General features: G+C 44.5%; 1 protein-coding gene across 2 annotated transcripts in view; it reads left to right on the top strand.

Annotated features, from left to right (window-relative positions):
* The first annotated feature begins 13,348 nt into the window (after positions 1-13,348).
* The window catches only part of ANOS1 (anosmin 1), a 177,701-nt gene continuing 173,340 nt past the window's right edge, over positions 13,349-17,709 (top strand). The window contains exon 1 of one of the 2 annotated variants that reach the window (XM_070502495.1): positions 13,349-13,671. In XM_070502495.1, the coding sequence (XP_070358596.1) occupies positions 13,465-13,671 (207 nt within the window). In that variant the 5' untranslated portion in view covers positions 13,349-13,464. The remainder of the gene's footprint in view (positions 13,672-17,709) is intronic. The other variant, XM_044768171.2, reaches the window with a different exon arrangement.

The raw sequence follows: 17,709 nt of genomic DNA, 5'->3' as shown, positions 1-17,709 counted from the left end.
AATTTTGTCCCCCATGGGACACTTGGCAACATCTGGAGACATTTTTGGTTGTCACACTGGGGAGAGGGTGCTCCCAGCTTCTAGTGGGGAGAGGCCAGGGATATGGCTAACCATCCTGCAATGCACAGGACAGACCCCACGACAAAGAATGATCCTGTCCAAAATGTCAGTGGTGCTGATGCTGAGCAATCATGGGTTTCCACCATTTTTATCAGATTCTTGTAATTTTCCTTAAATCCATCATGTGAATTTAGGGAAAAATATTCTTCTTGTTGATTCTCAACCCTGGTGGCACTGGAATGGCCTAGGTGCTTTAAAAAATTCTGATACCTAAGCCACCCCAGCCGATTAAATGAAGATGTCTGGTGTTGGCTCCTAGGCATCTTAATTTTTTTGGTGAGGAAGATAGGCCCTGAGCTAACATCTGTTGCCAATCTTCCTCTATTTTTTTGTATGTGGGATGCCACCACAGCATGGCTTGATGAGCGGTGTGTACATCCACGCCCAAGATCCAAATCACGAACCCCGGGCCGTGGAGGCAGAGCGTGCAAACTTAACCACTATGCCATGGTGCCAGCCCCTGCATTTTTAAATTGCTAATTATAACCAGCATTAAGTGGCACTGGTTTAAATGATCCTAACCACCCATAGTTGATTTACCTTATCTGCAATAAAAAATTCTACAAATAAAATGATACGACTCTCCAACTTAAATGAGAATGTAGCAGCTGCCATTCCTCCATGGTTTCCTATGTGGTTGCTTATATTTTGCAAAAGGATTTTCTTTCACTTACATAAGAAAAAATGTGTTAAAAAATGTTCCTGATCTCAGAAAGATAGCTCTGGAATAAAATTAAAATATTTACTTCTTATTTTTGACATGTTTGTAGCAATGCTTAACTCCTAAGTCCATTTCTTTGTGGTGAACATTTCAGTGACTCATCAGAGATGAAATAGTAATAATAATTTGATTCATAGAGTGTTCCATGCTATTAGTGGGCTAGACTGCAAGTCTAATATATGACCATTATAATTTCTCTGTAAATAAAAATTGAGACATAAAAATACCCATGGACTGATAATTTAAAAATGACTTCTAGAATAATTAGTTGTGGTTTAGATTTAAATATTCTGGGTTTTGGTTGGATTATTAGTTTATTTCCTTCCTTTTGCCTTAACCAAATTAGTGCAAGTGTGCAAGTATTGTGTCTTTGTTTTTCTTTCTCTTCTATGCCCAAGACTTTTCCAGACTTAGTTATGAGGTTAGAGAAAGAAGCAGAAGGTCATGTATTACTTAGGTTTCTCCAGAGAAATAGAACCAATAAGATAGATAGAGAGATGATAGGTAGGTAGATAGATAGATAGAGATAGAGATATATAGATATATAAGAGGAAGTTTATTTTAAGAACTGGCTCATGTGGTTATGGAGGCCAAGAAGTCCCACAATCTGCCATCTGCAAGCTGGAGACCCAAGAAAGCCAGTGGTGTAATTTGGTCTGAGAATGAAGACCTGCGAATTGGGGGGCCGATGGTGTAAGTCCCAGTCTGAATCTGAAAGCCCAAGTACCAGGAGTGCCAATGTCTGTGGGCAGGAGAAGAAGGATGTCTCAGCTCAAGCAGAGAGAACAAATGTGCCCTTCCTCTGCCTCTCTTTGTTCTATTCGGGCCCTCAACAGATTGAATGATGCCCACCTGAATTGGTGAGGGCCATCTTTACTCAGGCTACAGATTCATATGCTAATCTCTTCCAGAGACCCCCTAATAGATGACACATCCAGAAATAATGTTTTGCCAGCTATCTGGGCATCCCTTAGCCCAGGCAAGTTGACACATAAAATTAACCATCACAGTTCCTTTACTATATGAATAAATAGTCTTCCAGTAGCATGATAAAGAGCATGTTTGAAGAGACTCTTTCCTAAAACTCACCAGAGTAATCAAAAGGTAGATAAGTCTAGCAAACATGGAGAAAACAATAAGGTCAAAGTAGCAGAGAAACCTCCAATGGCTGATAGAAAGATTTAGATTAGGTGATATCTGATACAGATTGAGAACATATCTTTTCCTAATATTATATTACTTCAAACTTGCCCTAAATAAGAGGTCTGGATTTTCTAGACCTCCCCAATCCACGGCTGTAAGGAAGGCCATGTTATTACATGGACTATTTTTCTGGCTCGTGATGGTCTTTTAATCCCTGCATCTCCTGTAGCTCTCTTTTACACTCACGCTTGCTCCCTCTGGGATCTCATTCAGCCCATGGTTTTGAATGTCATCTGTATGATGATGATGATGGCCCCCCAATTTGTATCTCCTGGGAGAGTGAAGAGCTGAAAAGCAAGCTGTGTCCCATCAGGAGGCAGCCGCGAGGGCCACAGAAGACCAAATTATTGGCAGCAGACTCCAGGTGCTGCCTGTTGAAACCACGTCGTCCTCATTTTCTGCCAGTGAGCTAGTTCCCTCGCTGATACTTTTTACCTTCTAATTTTTTCTGACAGTGACGTATTGTTTTCCCAGGGATTCGGGACAGTTCGACAAAGTCTGGAGCTATTTCATTCTCAAGGTCAACACTCTTCAGTCATTTGAACACTACCTTTTTGTTCCTTGTTATTCCCAAGAATAATATTCAATTACTATGTCTTATTCTTCTCTGACTTTGCACCCAGAAAAAAGAATTGCTTTTTGACTCATTCTTTCAACAAATAATACATGTACTATTGCTATAGAAGCCTTGGACCTTGAATTGCTGCTTAAATGAACATGTAGCATCTAGTACTGTTATTTTTACTTCGTTATATTTTTAAGATTTTTATTTTTTTTTCCTTTTTCTCCCCAAAGCCCCTCCGGTACATAGTTGTATATTCTTCATTGTGGGTCCTTCTAGTTGTGGCACGTGGGACGCTGCCTCAGCGTGGCTTGATGAGCAGTGCCGTGTCCGCGCCCAGGATTCGAACCAACGAAACACTGGGCCGCCTGCAGCAGAGCGCGCAAACTTAACCACTCGGCCACGGGGCCAGCCCCTCATTATATTTTTACATTAAGTTTCAGAAACATGGAGTTGGATAAATTATAATTCCTGGTCCATGGCATTCTCATCATTGTTCTAGATGTGGCTCATTTTACATATTCAACTGTTTAATTAGTTATTGTTAATAGTGTAGCAGATACCATGTAGCATTACCAACGACAAAGACTACGTCTTTTACAATCAACCAATACTCCTGCTCTCTCCACCACGACCCTGCAATCTAGGTCTTTCCTTTCTTTTTTATACAGATTTATTGCACATATACATTTATTAGTAAGTAATTTTTATTCTAGTTATGTTTAACTTTATAAAAAGGATATCCTGCCATATATAACCTGTTGGCAGTTGTTATTACTGTTATATGATTAAGGTTGATCGTTAACATATACGTCTCAGTAATTAGTTGATTTTGACAGCTGTATACTATTTCCATATAGTCCATACACCAGACTTTCTGCACCTGCTCTCCTGCTGATGGACACTTTGTTGCTAACGTGAGCTGTGCTGTTATAAACTTGCTTGTCCATGGTTTTTCACAATATATGTGCAGTACCTTCTCTTGGGTCGCACAGAAGTGGAATTGACTCGTAGCAATGACTCAGCGAGGTGAGTGGTCGGATGTTTAGAGGTGACGTCTGACCCTTTTCCAGAGTCATCGCATCAATTTACACTCCCATCAGCAATGTACAAAAGCCACTGTGAAGCCACCTGCTCTCCAAGAGGTAGCATGGTCAGACTTTAAATTGTAGCCAAGAGAAAGGCTGTAAAATAATATCCACGCTGGTCTTATTTTAGATATTTTTTTCTAATCACCAGTGATACTGAACGTCCCTTCATCTGTCTTTTAGAAATACATGTTTCTTCATCCGGCCATGCCTGTTCATAACTTTCGCTTATTTTTCTTTGGGTCTGTTTGTGCTCTTTTTACTGATTGTAGGAATTCATTCCCTATTCTTCATTCTAATATTTTGTCAGTTGTGTGTATTGTGAAAATTTCTTCCACTTTGTAATGTCTTTTCTTTCTTTAAGATGTTTTTGATGATCAATATGTCTTAATTTTACTCTAACAAATATATTATTATTTAGTGAATGTATTCTGTGTTTAGAAATATTTCTCTAGTCATGGATTCATCTTTGACCTAACTCCTGATTTGTCCTCTCACATCAGATGGTTTGAGGACTTCCTTCCTCGCTTCCCTGAGGCTGATCCAGGTTTTGCTGGAGGGTAAATCAGTATCGCCTTCTAAAGCTTTGAGCTTGAAGCTGTTTCACCTGGGACTGAGCTTCAGGCCCCAGTTCCGGCTCTCTGACTCTGAGGGCAAATGTTGGTGCTGCCTCCCAGCCCTTTGCCACCCCCTGCAGGCAGCTGTGACCAGGGTTACTGCATTAAATCAGCCAACTGCATGCTGGGAAGCAGAGAGAAGGGCACGGTCTGATGAATTTCCATTTGTTTCAGGCTTCGATAATTTCAGATAACTCTTATGCTATTAGTGAACCCCTGTATCATACTCTCAAAAACCTTGGCTAAATAAAGGAACAAACTATTACTGCATGAAATACGTTGAATTCAGAAGTATGAAGCTAAGTGAAAAAAAGCCAGACACAATGCTTCATACTGTATGATTCCATTAATAGGGCATTCTGGAAACGACAAGAATGGAAGGATAGAAATCAGATCACTGGTTGCCAGAGGCTGGGAGTCAGGGCAGAGATGCAATAGGGCACGAGAGGACTATTTGTGCCGATGGAAGTATACTGCATCACAAGTGTATTGGGGGTTCCATAACTGCATCCTTTGTTAAGACTCATCAAATTGTGGATTTAAATTTGTGGATTTTATTTTATCTGAGTTAACTCTATTTTATGTAAATTTACCTCAATAAAACCGACTAAAAAAGTTAAGAAAAAAATGTATAACTTAACTCCCTACAATGTAATTTTATGCAGCAAACACTGACCGAGCCTCAAACAGGGTGTTTAAAATCAGGTAGAGTGTTTGACCAGGCGGGAAAATGGCTCTGGCGTTCCCGTCTGCTGTGTGAGCTCTTCTTGGATAGAATCCTAGGTTTAAATGCTTCTCTTGAAAACTCTGGAGAGGCAGGTGGGGGTTGCCCTGGGCATTTGCTTTTCTTTTCAGTCTGCCATCATTTATATATCACCAGTACCATTTTTATCAAATAAACTGCTTTGATAAATCATTTTGGAAAGTGGACTTGGTTTTCATGTTCAGAAACTAATGTCCATTTCAAGTCATTTAGAAATCATTTTTACCTTTCCATTAGTGGCAACGGACTCCACCAAATTACAAGATGCATTGCTCTAACGCAGGAGCTCTCAACTGGGAGCAATTTTTGACCCCCAGGGGACGCGATAATATCTGGAGACATTTTTGTTTGTTATAATTGTTTGGGGGTGGCTGGGCGGGTGCTAGTGGCATCTAGTGGCTGGAAGCCAGGCTAGTTCCCCTTGGCACAGGCTAGCTCCCCACGGCAAGTTATCTAGCTCAAAATGTCTGTAGTGCCGAGGTTGAGAAACCCTGGTGTAAAGTTTATAGCAAATAGAAGAGTAGTTAAAAACAAAAACAAAACATATTATAAATCCATTATCTAGCCATTGCTGAATGCTATGAATGCTCTATCTACCTTGCCTAGTTTGAGCACTCATTATTTATTCAAAGTCTGTACCTTTAGAAATATTACCTCAAAAGAATCCCGGGAGGTAGTCTCCATTCCCGTGTCTATTTATAAGGGGAAGGTATGGAGATGCAAAGGAGTGAAGGAATCTGCGTAGGTGGCACCTGCCTCCTTGCTCCCTCTGAGATTTCAACACCGGGTCGATTCCAAGCTGATGCTCTTCACCCTTCCTCATCTTCAAACTGTGGCATTTCTCCTGATCCTTTAGGATCTGAGCAGGCAATTATGATAAAGCCATGTCTTAAAATTTTTTCAGACAGCTATAATTTCATAGCTTTTGCGGGGGTGGAGGAGGGAAAATATCTAGGACAAAAAGTCTTTGGTATTAAATTAACAATGAATGTGTGCAGCTAATTCTCTGACTACAGGAAAAAGCTTAAATCACTTTTCATTTCTTTCATTGTGCATAAGGCCAGGAAGCATTAATTCATTAGGGATATCCTGCTGATGTGAAAGGCTTCACCAGCTCTCCGGAGACCCCACTCGTCTTACCTGACTTATTCCGTGTCAGTGACATAGGTATGATTGCTCTCAGCTGAACACTTTTCCTAGCACAGTCCTCACGTATATGAAGAGCATTATGAATATCAAGATATTGAAAATAAATTTCTCTCGGATGAATGCTGCCTGACTGTAATCAGCCAAAACGGTAGCTACTAATTATTTGCGGAGAAGAAAAAGAACCAAGTTGAATCCATGTCCGTTCTTTGACTGAAGTTCTTTTTGAGCAGAGAAGCCGTTATGGTGTTACTTTCTCTGCATGGTGCAATATCTGGAAGGCCCATAGGAAAAATATTCCTGCTAGGAATCCCACGTAAGCAATGGGAGAATCCTATTTACCATCTTTGATATCTACCTGTTGTCCAGCTGTGTCCAGGGGAAAAACAGATTGCTAAGAAAACAGAGTGAAGTGAGCTCCTGGGCTGGAGTTCATTCTCTGGAACTCAAAGTCAACGTTTTGTGTGAAAAGGAGTGTGATTGTGTGAAGAAAGGGTGGGTATTAGGAGGTACAGAAGTCATTGGACGGAGGAGAGAGGGGAAGGGAATGACCTTTGATTTCTGACTCCTTGAGACACCCAAATTCAATCTGAGAGCAGAATATTCTCCAGCTGCTTCCAGTTCGCCACTATAGAAAATCCTGGAAGTAAACCCAAATTCTTGGTTTTGTTTTTGTTCTGTTTTGGTCCTGGGGGATGCTCTTTGTTTAAAGCCTCTGTGGATTCAGAAGAGAAAAGTATTAATTCATGCCTTAGATACATCCATCAGTCTATTCGCTTGCTCTCAGGGTAACAGAGTGCCTCCTCCAAGTTCTTAAATGTGTTGATCTTAATTTCTCGACTGTTGGTTCATCTTGTCTAAAGTGGCTAGTGAGCATCGAAAGGCAGTTTCTGGGTCTTCTTTCTGTTCGCTGACACTGTAGATAAAGCCTGTTGACTTCTCTGCTTTAGTTTCCTCTGGTGTTGAATTCTATTCATATAGTCTCAGATTTGATGAAATATTAAGATGCAAGGAAAATGTGAGCTGCAAAGAAGGTGTTCTGAACAGAAGCTTCTTCAAATATAAGTCACACACAGTCTGCCTTTGTTGCTTAATTTTGTAGTGAATAGTTTGAGAAGTGTTTAAAAGCTAGGAAAAAATCCATTTGAAGACTGCTAGGCTCCTTTCTCTAATTTAGTTCAGTGTGACTGCATTTACACAGGAAAGCCACACTGGAATTAATCTAGTTGGTATTAATGGAGAACCTTACATGCTTATCCCAGTCAGATTTCTGCTTTAGACTTGACAATTTAGTCCTCAAGTTACGTTATCAGTTAAAGGATTCCGTCCATTTCCTTTGCATTTTATTTATTTGGCCAGCATGTGGCGCTGTTTCCTGTTAAAAGTTGCCGTTTTCATTTTTCAGAAGCATCTTTCCAAATCTATGGTATTTATACGGCTCAATGTAAATTTCAACAGGCTTGAAAACATCAAAGAAGAAAAACCCACTTAAGTCTTTTTAACAGACTAGAATTTCAATATTTCTGAAGAGCACCTGAAGGTTTCTTTTCATGTTCAGGCATGAAAATCAGAATAAAAGTATGATTGTTTATTTGAGCTTCGTTTAAAAGTCTCATTTTATAAAATTTCAAATATGAATTTTACTGAAAAATTCATTATGCATTTCACATTAAAATTAGGCCACTCGGAAATGAGCAATGAGGTTTTTAGTTAAAGTTATATCATTTAAGATTTAGTTAAAAGAATATAATTTAAATTTCTTTTAATTTGCTTACGCTTCTCAAAATGTATGGTACCGGGCAAACCAGTAATATTTTGGTCAAGATCCAGAAACAAATAAGTTACTTTTCATATTTTAAATAGTTTCCAGCATTTGGCTATTATATAGTATTTCTTTTATGGTTATGTGTATGTTTTTCAATATCTACAGCTGATTTATAAAATCAGGTATGCGAACCCTGACTCTGTATGGTTGGTTGATCATTGTAGTGTAGCTAACATTAGAATTAGGGTAAAATCAGTTAATTGCCTAGTCATTGGGACAAGTATTCAGTTTTACTTGCATTGAACATTCTCTGAAACCACTGAATTTCCAAAACCCAATGTCCCTGAGTGGTCCAGCAGATGCTAAAATCAACAGAGGCCATCAAATGCACTACAGTTAAAAACTTGCGGGGAAGGAAAAAGCACTCACAGTTGAACATCATCATTGCTATACAGCTGACCCTTGAAACCTGAAAATGCACCATCTGATACATTTTATTGTTTAGTAATTATTGCAATGACGGAATAAAACTTTAGTGATGACATAATTTAGAAGAGGCTCTTAGCGTGACTGCAGAACAGGTACTGAACAAATTGAACACTGATTGATGCTGACTGTGGGGGAGGGAAAAGGACAAGGAGACAAATTCTTGAAAAGTAGACGTAGCTTGAAATCGTGTTATTTGACAATTCTTTGTATATGTTGCCAAAAGAGATATAAAATTTCATTAAAATATTCTTTAGCACATAAAAGTAATACCAAACACATTTCTGATACTTCTTAGTAAAATCTTAGTAAATATCTAGGTGATTAATAAAAATAATACCTTTAAAACTTGTATATACAACTGAATTTTTATAATCTCATTGAAGAGGAGAATGTGTTGTATGCTAAAATTATCCCCAAGTAGGATGTCTACATTGCAAGGCAATTAAAGGAAGCAGGTGATTGCAAATGGATATGGGTGTTCTCTTCTGAAAAGTAGAGTGTATATTCAATGACCCAATGCAAAAATTATAATTTTCATTTGTAAAATGATTAAATTTGCCATCAGAGACCAGATTGGTACAGTACCGTAGAGGTTCATCCCATTCTTGCCTGAAATCATATTACAAAAGATGCAAATCTGATATGTATCCATTCAGTTGTTCATTGCACCCCACGCTCCTCATTTCACTATTTCTGATTTTCTCAAAGGCTCTCTCGGTATTCCCTGGATCATGAGATTCAAAGCTGAGCAGAAGGGAATTAAATCTGGAGGAGGAGGAGGAAAGCACAGTTAATGAGGAGATCTAGAAGGGTCTGACTATGCAATTCTGACAACTCAGCATGGAAATGTGGAGGGGAGAATGGCCGGAGGCCCTAGCAGGACATACTTCTTGGTTTTCTCACGTTTTCTTTTCTGGAAGTTAATTGCAATTTCCGAGAGAAGATGGATATTATAGCATCACCAAATGAAAGGTGTTAAAAGGAAACAGACCCTCATATGTGAGTTCCTGCCCCTCACTTCACTGTCACCTCTAACTCATAACCAATGACCAGGAACCGCATTCTGTTTTAAGACTCATAAATGCCATCAAAGTAAAGTATTGGTCATCTCTGGTTTTAGAGAGAGTCCTCAATTTGCTTTTCCAAGAGGAGCATATCAGAGAGAGATTATGTTTGCTTCCTTCGTAGTTTATCCTTATCAAATGTAGCTGGAAAGCCTTTAAAAAAAGCTGCGGGGCCTGCCCCGTGGCCGAGTGGTTAAGGTCGTGCTCTCTGCTTCGGAGGCCCAGGGTTTCGCTGGCATGAATCCTGGGCACAGACATGGTACTGCTTGTCAGGCTATGCTGAGGCGGCATCCCACATGCCACAACTAGAAGGACTCACAACTGGAAATATACAACTATGTACCAGGGGACTTTGGGGAGAAAAAGGAAAAATGAAAAAACAAAACAAAACAAAACAAACAAGCTGCTAGCCCCAAGAATGAGGCTAAGAGTGTCTTGGCTAAATGCACTGAAAAAATATATCAATGTGATTATTAAGAAATAGATTGGTGGGTCCAATCCATATCAACACAAATACCTAAAAAGGGCACTTTAAACAAAATGAAGTCATAGATGCTATTGAAATCAAAGCGTCCACTCGGTGTTTTAATGGGGTATATGTTTTCTACATCAATTATCTGTCAAACTTGTCCCTGACTCACTTGCTATAGAATCGCCCGAGGTGGCGTGTAAAAGGTGAGATGCCAGCACCCGACCCCAGGTGGCGGACCCAGAATCTCTGAACATGGAGTCCTGGAGTCCACCTTGAGCGAGCTTCCCAGGGGGCTTCTTACTCTCTGCTAAAAAAAAAAAAAGTAAAGAAGAAGAAACTAATAACCTAAATAAGTTGCAAGGAAGAGCATAGCTCACTGTCTGGAAGCTGTGAATGAGGGCCTTGTTTTGTGTGTTTCCTCTATAACCTCACCAAGACGGGCACACATTTTGGTCTATCTTTGCTGACATAGCTAGAAATGAGTCAAAGAAGGCCCTTTTCTACTCTCCCTGAGAGATGGGTGTTTTGTCTATTTAAGTCAAACTGAAGTCAGTTTAAGGTTCGTTTCTTCTCCAGACAAATTCAGACCATGGGGTTCAAGTTGGCTTTGAGGAAAGACACACTAAGCCCTTTGTCACTAATGCACCTGGACGATTCCCACGCGTCCCTTTATCAGTCCTTCCTTCCTTACACACTTCTGGTTGTCCTCTCCTGCCGTTGGTTGTCATGAACTTAGGGTGTGGCTTCACCAGTCCTGTCAAAAGTTAGAGAGTTCCCATGTGCCAACTTGCAGGGTGAGCTGCATAATAAATTGGCTATATGTGAGCAGAATAAAAAACTAGATTTTAACTGTTATTCTGACTTTACAAAAATGTTTTCCTCTTACAAGTTACTTCAAACTGTAATTAACATAAATAACACGGAAAAGGCCAGCATGGTAACAGAGGATGTCTGTGCTAATTCTAAAAGAAGAAAGCAATATAAATGCTAGTAATATTATTCTAACGTGTGCATAATAAGGTAGCCCTATATGTTTAATCCCAAGCCTTCTGTTCAACCGACTAGATGTTCTCTTTTGTGATTTATTATAAAATGCATTTATTCATGGCAATGAATATGCTATGGAACCCACATAAGTAACACACACACTGCTTTTTAAAAAAATAGTGATCCCTTTGAACGTTTAAAAGCTGTTTCTAAAAGCTCACCATGCTTGTCCCTATGATTTCCCTGTCCAGAGTATAAATTTCATGATATGACATGCAAAGTCATAAATCAAAGAAAATGTAGGCAGGCATAATATCCTCGCCTTCACCAAGACCAGGTGTTCGCTTAACTTTAAAACTTGCACAAGCACTGTGGAAGGATCCGCTGCAGCTTTTGGAAATGTTTTTAGTAATTCCCAAATGAAAGTGATAACAGTCAGAAGACAGTCCCTGGATTCAGATGTCACGCACTGACACAAGACTTTATACACTTTCTAACTTGGGGTCACCATGATTAGCTTCTTTCCTCCTAGTCAATATTAAGTATGTTTAACATTCTTAAAAAAGATTTCCATTTGCAACTCTGAGTATCTTTTAAACAAATTACTGAGCTCGTGTGAGATCATGCCTAAAGTTTTTTATGTTTCCAGCTCACGTGTAGAATTGTCATGCTAAAACCTACAGATAGGACTGGCTACATAATTTGAATGTTGTTCAAAATTAAAATCAAGATGGTGACAGAAGAACATTAAACCAAGTGTGGCTCCTTCTAAGATGGGGCTCCGCACAATTGTACAGGTCGCACACCCATGAAGCCGGCTCTGCCTACAGAAACTTTGAACAAGGCAACTCTGATTTTTTTAATTCATTGAGAAACACATTAAGACATTAATTCTATTGGCCTTGCTGACTTACCTATGTGGAGAAATATATATGTAAGATGAGGTACTTGAAACAGAATCGTAGGTATAATAGGATCACTGTAGATGGTGGTTGTTATAATTTAACAGAAAGATCCCAGAATCACAGAGTGGAAACTGTGCAGAAACCTAGGAGGAGAAGGCTGGAAATTGGAAAGAGCCAGAGGCTCTGTGCAAAGAGGGATTAAGCTTTGTGATGGATCGCGGAGCAGACCGAGTGCATCTAGACGCTCTGCTGTGCTCTGCTGTGTGCGTATGGAGGTATGATGTTTTGGAATGTGTGAGTGCAATTTTGTACGAGAACGTGGCAATGTCAGTGCACAGAAACATCAGTCAATTGTTCCGCATCCAAAAGTGAGTGTGCATGAGTCTTTTTGACTCGACTGTGTTACATAAATATCCCCATGTCTGAAGCACAGGCTTCGTGACCGCATCCCAGCACTCTCTGGGGTCTCCCAGTCACAAGGGGGCTGGGGCACTGCCATTTCCCAGCAGAGCTCAGGGAAGCAGAAAGCTTTGTTACAGGTGGTGTAGTACAAATGCAGCCGTGTCTCTTTCTCTGGCATGGCCCCTGCTGGGGAGAACATGTGTGCTGAAAGAGCATTGGAAAAGAGTACAAGAGACGATGGGGTGGCAATGTCACTGCTAAGAAGGCTGAATCAAGAGGCGTGGGGCAGAACAAGGGGAAGAAAGAGTTTAGGAAAGATTTCTGTTTTGAAGAACTCACACTGGGACTGCAGTGCTTACTAGAAAAACAGACACCCGAGGAAACAACGTGTGTGGGTCTAATTAACAAATGTCACTAGCTATGTACTCGGAGTTAATAAGAAGATATCCCAGATAATAAGAAGACGGAAAGAAGGGAGGAAGAAGGAAGGAAAGAAGGAATGGGGGAGGGAGGAAAAAAATGTCAGTCAAATGTCTCTGCCTGGCCTCTGGCTCGTTTCATATCCATTTCAGTTCTGTTCCTTAGCTCTTTGCCACTACTTGGGTAAAGGGAAATTCAAATACGCGAAAGCATGAGCGAAGCTGGGAGCCGGGGTGAAAATTGGGGAGGCAGCCCACAACTTTAGGGCGCTTGGTCCTTTAGGGCGAGGCCATCCTTCCCAAGACAGCGCCTCGCATCCCAGGCCCGGGCTGGCTCACACCTGGCGTTTACCTGGATGGTGGGGCGAGGTGGAGGCAGGAAGGAGCGAATGCAGACCATGGGGGAACCTGCGTGGGCTGGGCAACGGACCACAGGGAGACCAGCTCAGCGTGGGGACCTGCCCTCCCTTTGGGCGCCCCGGCCCGCCGCCCCTTAGACCTGCGCACGGCCCTCCGCCCGGCCTCCCTGTCACTCACTTTCCTTCCAGCCAATGGCATGGCCGCCTGTCACCCTCACCCCACCCCTCGAGGCCGAGTTGGGAGGGAGGGCTGGGGGCCGGAGTTGAATGATTGAACTTTCCAGCAGAGTTGCGGCGGCCGCGAGGTCCCCGGCAGTGCGGCCCCGGCGCGGAGCTGGGAGCCTTGGCCAGCGCCCGGCGCCCGCGCCCTCGACCCGCAGCCATGGTGCCCGGGGCGCCCGGCGCGGCCCTGACCCTCTGCCTCTGGCTGGCGGCCTCCGGGGTCTGCCTGGCGGCCGGCCCCGGCGCGGCGGCTGCACGGCGGCTGGACGAGTCGCTGTCGGCCGGGAGCGTCCAGCGCGCCCGCTGCGCATCCAGGTGCCTCAGCCTGCAGATCACGCGCATCTCCGCCTTCTTCCAGCACTTCCAGGTAGGGCAACCGCGGCCCGCCCCGGCTCCTCCCCGGCGCTCCGGGTTGCGGCGGGGGCGCACAGGGCGCGCGCCTCCCAGCCTCGGCGCCCGAACTTCTCGCCCAACTGGACCGGCAGATCCGGCTTTCGCTCGGCTTGGATTTTACTATCGGGGTCCTCGAACCCTCCTTTCCAACCTCCTCCCTGCTCTCGAAAGGAAAATGAAGCCTGCAGCATCTTTCCCCAACTCCCCTTCTTCCCAGCGGAAAACGAAAGGCGATTTCTTTGGGGAGGGAGGGCAGTTTTGTGGATTCCGAGGGCGGGTGTGTGGATTTGTTAGTTGAGGACGAGTCCCGCAAACTCCCGGGCGTTCCGGGGCCCTCGGCGGCGCCGGCACTGCGCGTGGCCGTGAGGCGCACGCAGCTGCGCGCGGGGACCCGCGCGAGGTGCCCAGCCCCGCAGGTGCCCGCGGGCCGACACTTTTGTCTCTGTTGAGAGATGCTTTCACACTCGGCGAGCCCGGAACTCGCGGCCCGCACTTCGGGCCCCAGGCAGAGCACTAGGGTCAAGTCGTGTGTTCCACAGTGTGTGTGTTGGGGCGTGGGCCGGGGGGGGGTGGCTCTGCGCGCCCCAATTCAGAGCCCCAAAACTTCCAGACCTTGTCAATGAATAGCCTGGAGAGTAAGGGAAGAGATGCAAGCGATGCGGGACTTAGGCCATGTTTGGATGCTCCGAGAAGAGTCCCGGGGTCCATATCTCCCCCCTGCTCTCGTAGGTTCTTTCAGCTTGATAGTGGAGTGTATGTGTGTGTGTGTGTGTGTGTGTGTGAGTGTGAGCGAGGGTGTGTAGGAGGTTCGGGGAAAAACACACTTGGCGCCTGTGGAGGGGGTCCATAGTGGCGAGGATCCCCGCGGACTTGCGCAGGCACCCCGGGTGCGGGTGGGCGCACAGGAGCTGTTCCCGGACTCAGCGGAGTTGCGTCGGGCTGCTGCCTTCCCAGCCAGTCCCAGCGCGCGCGCTCTGAAATCTTTCACGCAAACGTCTTGTTTCTCTCGTTTGCTATCGTTCTCTCCCTCGCCCTCTCACTTCTATCTCTAGCTGCTCACCTGTTCCAAGATCGCAACTTCTCGCCCCGAAGAAAACTGCGGAGGCCGGAAGGAGACTTGGGGCTCTTTCGCGGGGTTCTAAGCCGAGCCCTCTGCCCTTAAGAAATAAACTGGGTGTCCCTCCCACCTGGGCTGGGTTAAGGGGGCCTCCCCGCTGCCAGGCGGCCTTGGGAATTAAGCTGCGATAGGAGGCGGTTGTAATGACGGTGGAGTTTGGGGCGAATCGCCGCCGCCCTCCGGTGGTTCATCTTGGCGTGAGAGCTAATGAAACCTCGCCCCGAATGGCATCAGGGGAACTCGAAGGTGGGATCTTCCGAGAATGAACCAGCTCGCGAAGTTTGCGTGTGCGCGAGTGTGTGGTTTTGTTTGTGCTCAGTCAAAGAAGCAACATCTAGTGGGTTTCACAGAAACTGGCACGCTCTGCGGTCCTCCTGGGCCTCAGGGAAAGCGAAAACCCAGTGCTCGTCTCCTGCGGTGAAATTACGCCGACATCCTGGAGAGGGCTCCTCCCCGGCCACCTGGTTTCAAAACCGCCCTGCCCTGCCTTAAAAGTCGCTCTCCTGAGAAGATGCTGCACTATTGTTTAAATAACAGAAAACAAAACAAAACAGAGCAGCCCATCCCCGGCGAGAAAGAGTATCTTTTCTTTCTTTCTTTTTTTATTGAATTGTCAGTTGCTGTAATTTATTTGTTTTACAGTTTCGGTGGCTAAAGAAGCAGTTTAGATCAAGCCAATTCCCGTGAAAGGCTTTTCTTGTGGTCTCTTGGCGTGATTTCTCTTCTGAAGAAAAACTGCTGACAGAACACACATTGCCAAACAATCCTGATTACATTTTAATTAGCTGGGGTGAAATAAGCTGCAAATTACTCAGTTAGGACTTAGTAACTGCTGTTTTTGCAATCAATGGCAAAGCCATTCTTGGAGGTTTAACTCTAACCTGATAATGCCTATTTGGTTTATCTAAATTGTAGGGATTAAGCTTTCTTATGATTTGAAAAGACAGCCACACATTCTCCTTATAAAACCTCAAGCTTCCCTGGCCCTCCCCCTTTTTAAATGGTTGGGGGGAGGTGGAGGAATCAGCTGGAGCCAACTCATTACGCTGCACATGGTATTTATTAATGGGTGGGGAAGGCGGGGCCAGAGGAAGCTTTTGGAAGAGTGCCTTCTGTCAGGGTCACCCCACCGCACCTACTTGTGCAAATAAGCCCAAGCTGAAGGCTGTTTCTGGAGCATTTGCCATCTCCAACTTCTCTTGCACAGTTCTAGGCATCTTTTTAAGGCTAGGAGAAGGCTTGCTGCCAGCCTTGGAGCCAGCCAAGTGTGTGGACTCTTAGGCGTGAAAACTGCCAGGCCTTGGCTAGGAAGAACCCAACCTCTGCACTCATGGTACAGACAGAGACTCAGAGCCACCAGGGGCAGTGACCTGGGCTAGCAGGCCTGCAGAAGAAGCTGGAATCGCCTGGTCTCCACCCCGATTCAGTGCCCTTTCCAACGCCTCCCAGCCCTGCAGCAACAAGGCGGGAGGACTGTGAGTAGTAGATGGTGCGCCCCTGGTGTCTGTGGGGCTGGCTCAGCTTCACCTGTCAACCACGCCTGAAAGCGCAAGGGACTCAACACTGATGCGCGGAGGTGGGAATGGTGACGGGGGATGTCTGAATTATCCGGCACAGCCCCTGACCTAGAAGAGCTTAGAATTTCAGACTGAAAGGGAGACGGATTCTCGATTGCATCGCTTCACTGCTGAGTGCTGCCCCTCATTCATGAAAACAAGCAGTACAGGTTAGCACCTCCCAGGGGCTCAGTCTCCAGCTCCACGATGCCCTGTGCAGGGCGTTTGGCACTTTGCAGTTTCAGGTTAACACTTATATATGTGGGTGGTTAAAATCCTGCCAACAGAGGTGATTGGGAAGGACATCCTCTTATCAGTGGAATGAAGATGAGCTCCGAGCTGTGGGGTATGGAGCAGGGGAGTGGGCTCTGGAGCCAGGCAGAACTGCTCTGCATCCAGGCTTTGCCACTTTGCAGATGGGTCGCTTGGGCAGACCGCTTTCCTGAACTCCCAGCCTCCTCTGTGTCCACTGGGAGATGAGTACCTGCCCAGCAGGGTGGAGATCGTAAAACATGTTGGGGCTAACGAAAGTGATGGTGATAAAGGAGCTAACGCTAACTGGGAGATTACGAAGTACCAGACAGTGTTCTGGGTGTCTTACAAGGCTGTCTCACCACGTAATCCCCACACCCACCATATGGAGGAGTACCGTCTGTGTTCTCCTGTAATTGATAAGGGGGTGAGGTGCTGAGAAGGCGGGTTGGTCACACAGCTCATAGACGGCAAAGCTCAGTTCTGAGCTAAGACAGCTACCAGTTTTGGGGTTTGTTTTTATTTTTATGGTTTCATTGTTTAGTTGGTTAATTTACTTCAGGACTGACCTAATTTTCAGGACCTGGCGCAAAATGAAAACGTTTGGTCCATTATTCCAAGAGCAAGAAAAAAAGTGTTAAAGGAGCTAAAATGTAACATGTTTTCCTTCTGTGGTCCTTCTCTCTCAACTTGTCGTGGTGTTTTAAATTTGCTGTTCAGTGCACTTCTCAGTAAAGAAAAATTTAAAAATTGAGTTACTAGCGGGATTTTACTGCTCATCGTTATATTGTGCAGGGGCAGTGTTACAGATGTCAGAGCCTTTCACTTGTCTGGGGAATCCCCAGCATCATCCAATTCAGATTTCCTGGCTCTTCCCTGGAGGGTGCCTTGAGATGGCTGGAGGGAGAAGCAGAAGCCAGACTCAGGAAGGTGGGAAGGAGGAAGAGAGGCCCCCCCCAAGTGCTCAGTGTGGGTTGTGCCCAATAGGCCCCCCAAAGGGGATTTTGCAGGATGCCTGTACGCGTGTAGAACTTCACAGGTACCTGGGGCCTGGTGTGCACCCATGCTTGCTCAGGCATAACACTTG

Source organism: Equus asinus, chromosome X, assembly GCF_041296235.1.
Source record: "Equus asinus isolate D_3611 breed Donkey chromosome X, EquAss-T2T_v2, whole genome shotgun sequence".
In the NCBI taxonomy this organism is placed as follows: Eukaryota; Metazoa; Chordata; class Mammalia; order Perissodactyla; family Equidae; genus Equus; species Equus asinus.
Note: the sequence above shows the minus strand (reverse complement) of the source record. Positions and strands in the feature narration are given on the sequence as shown.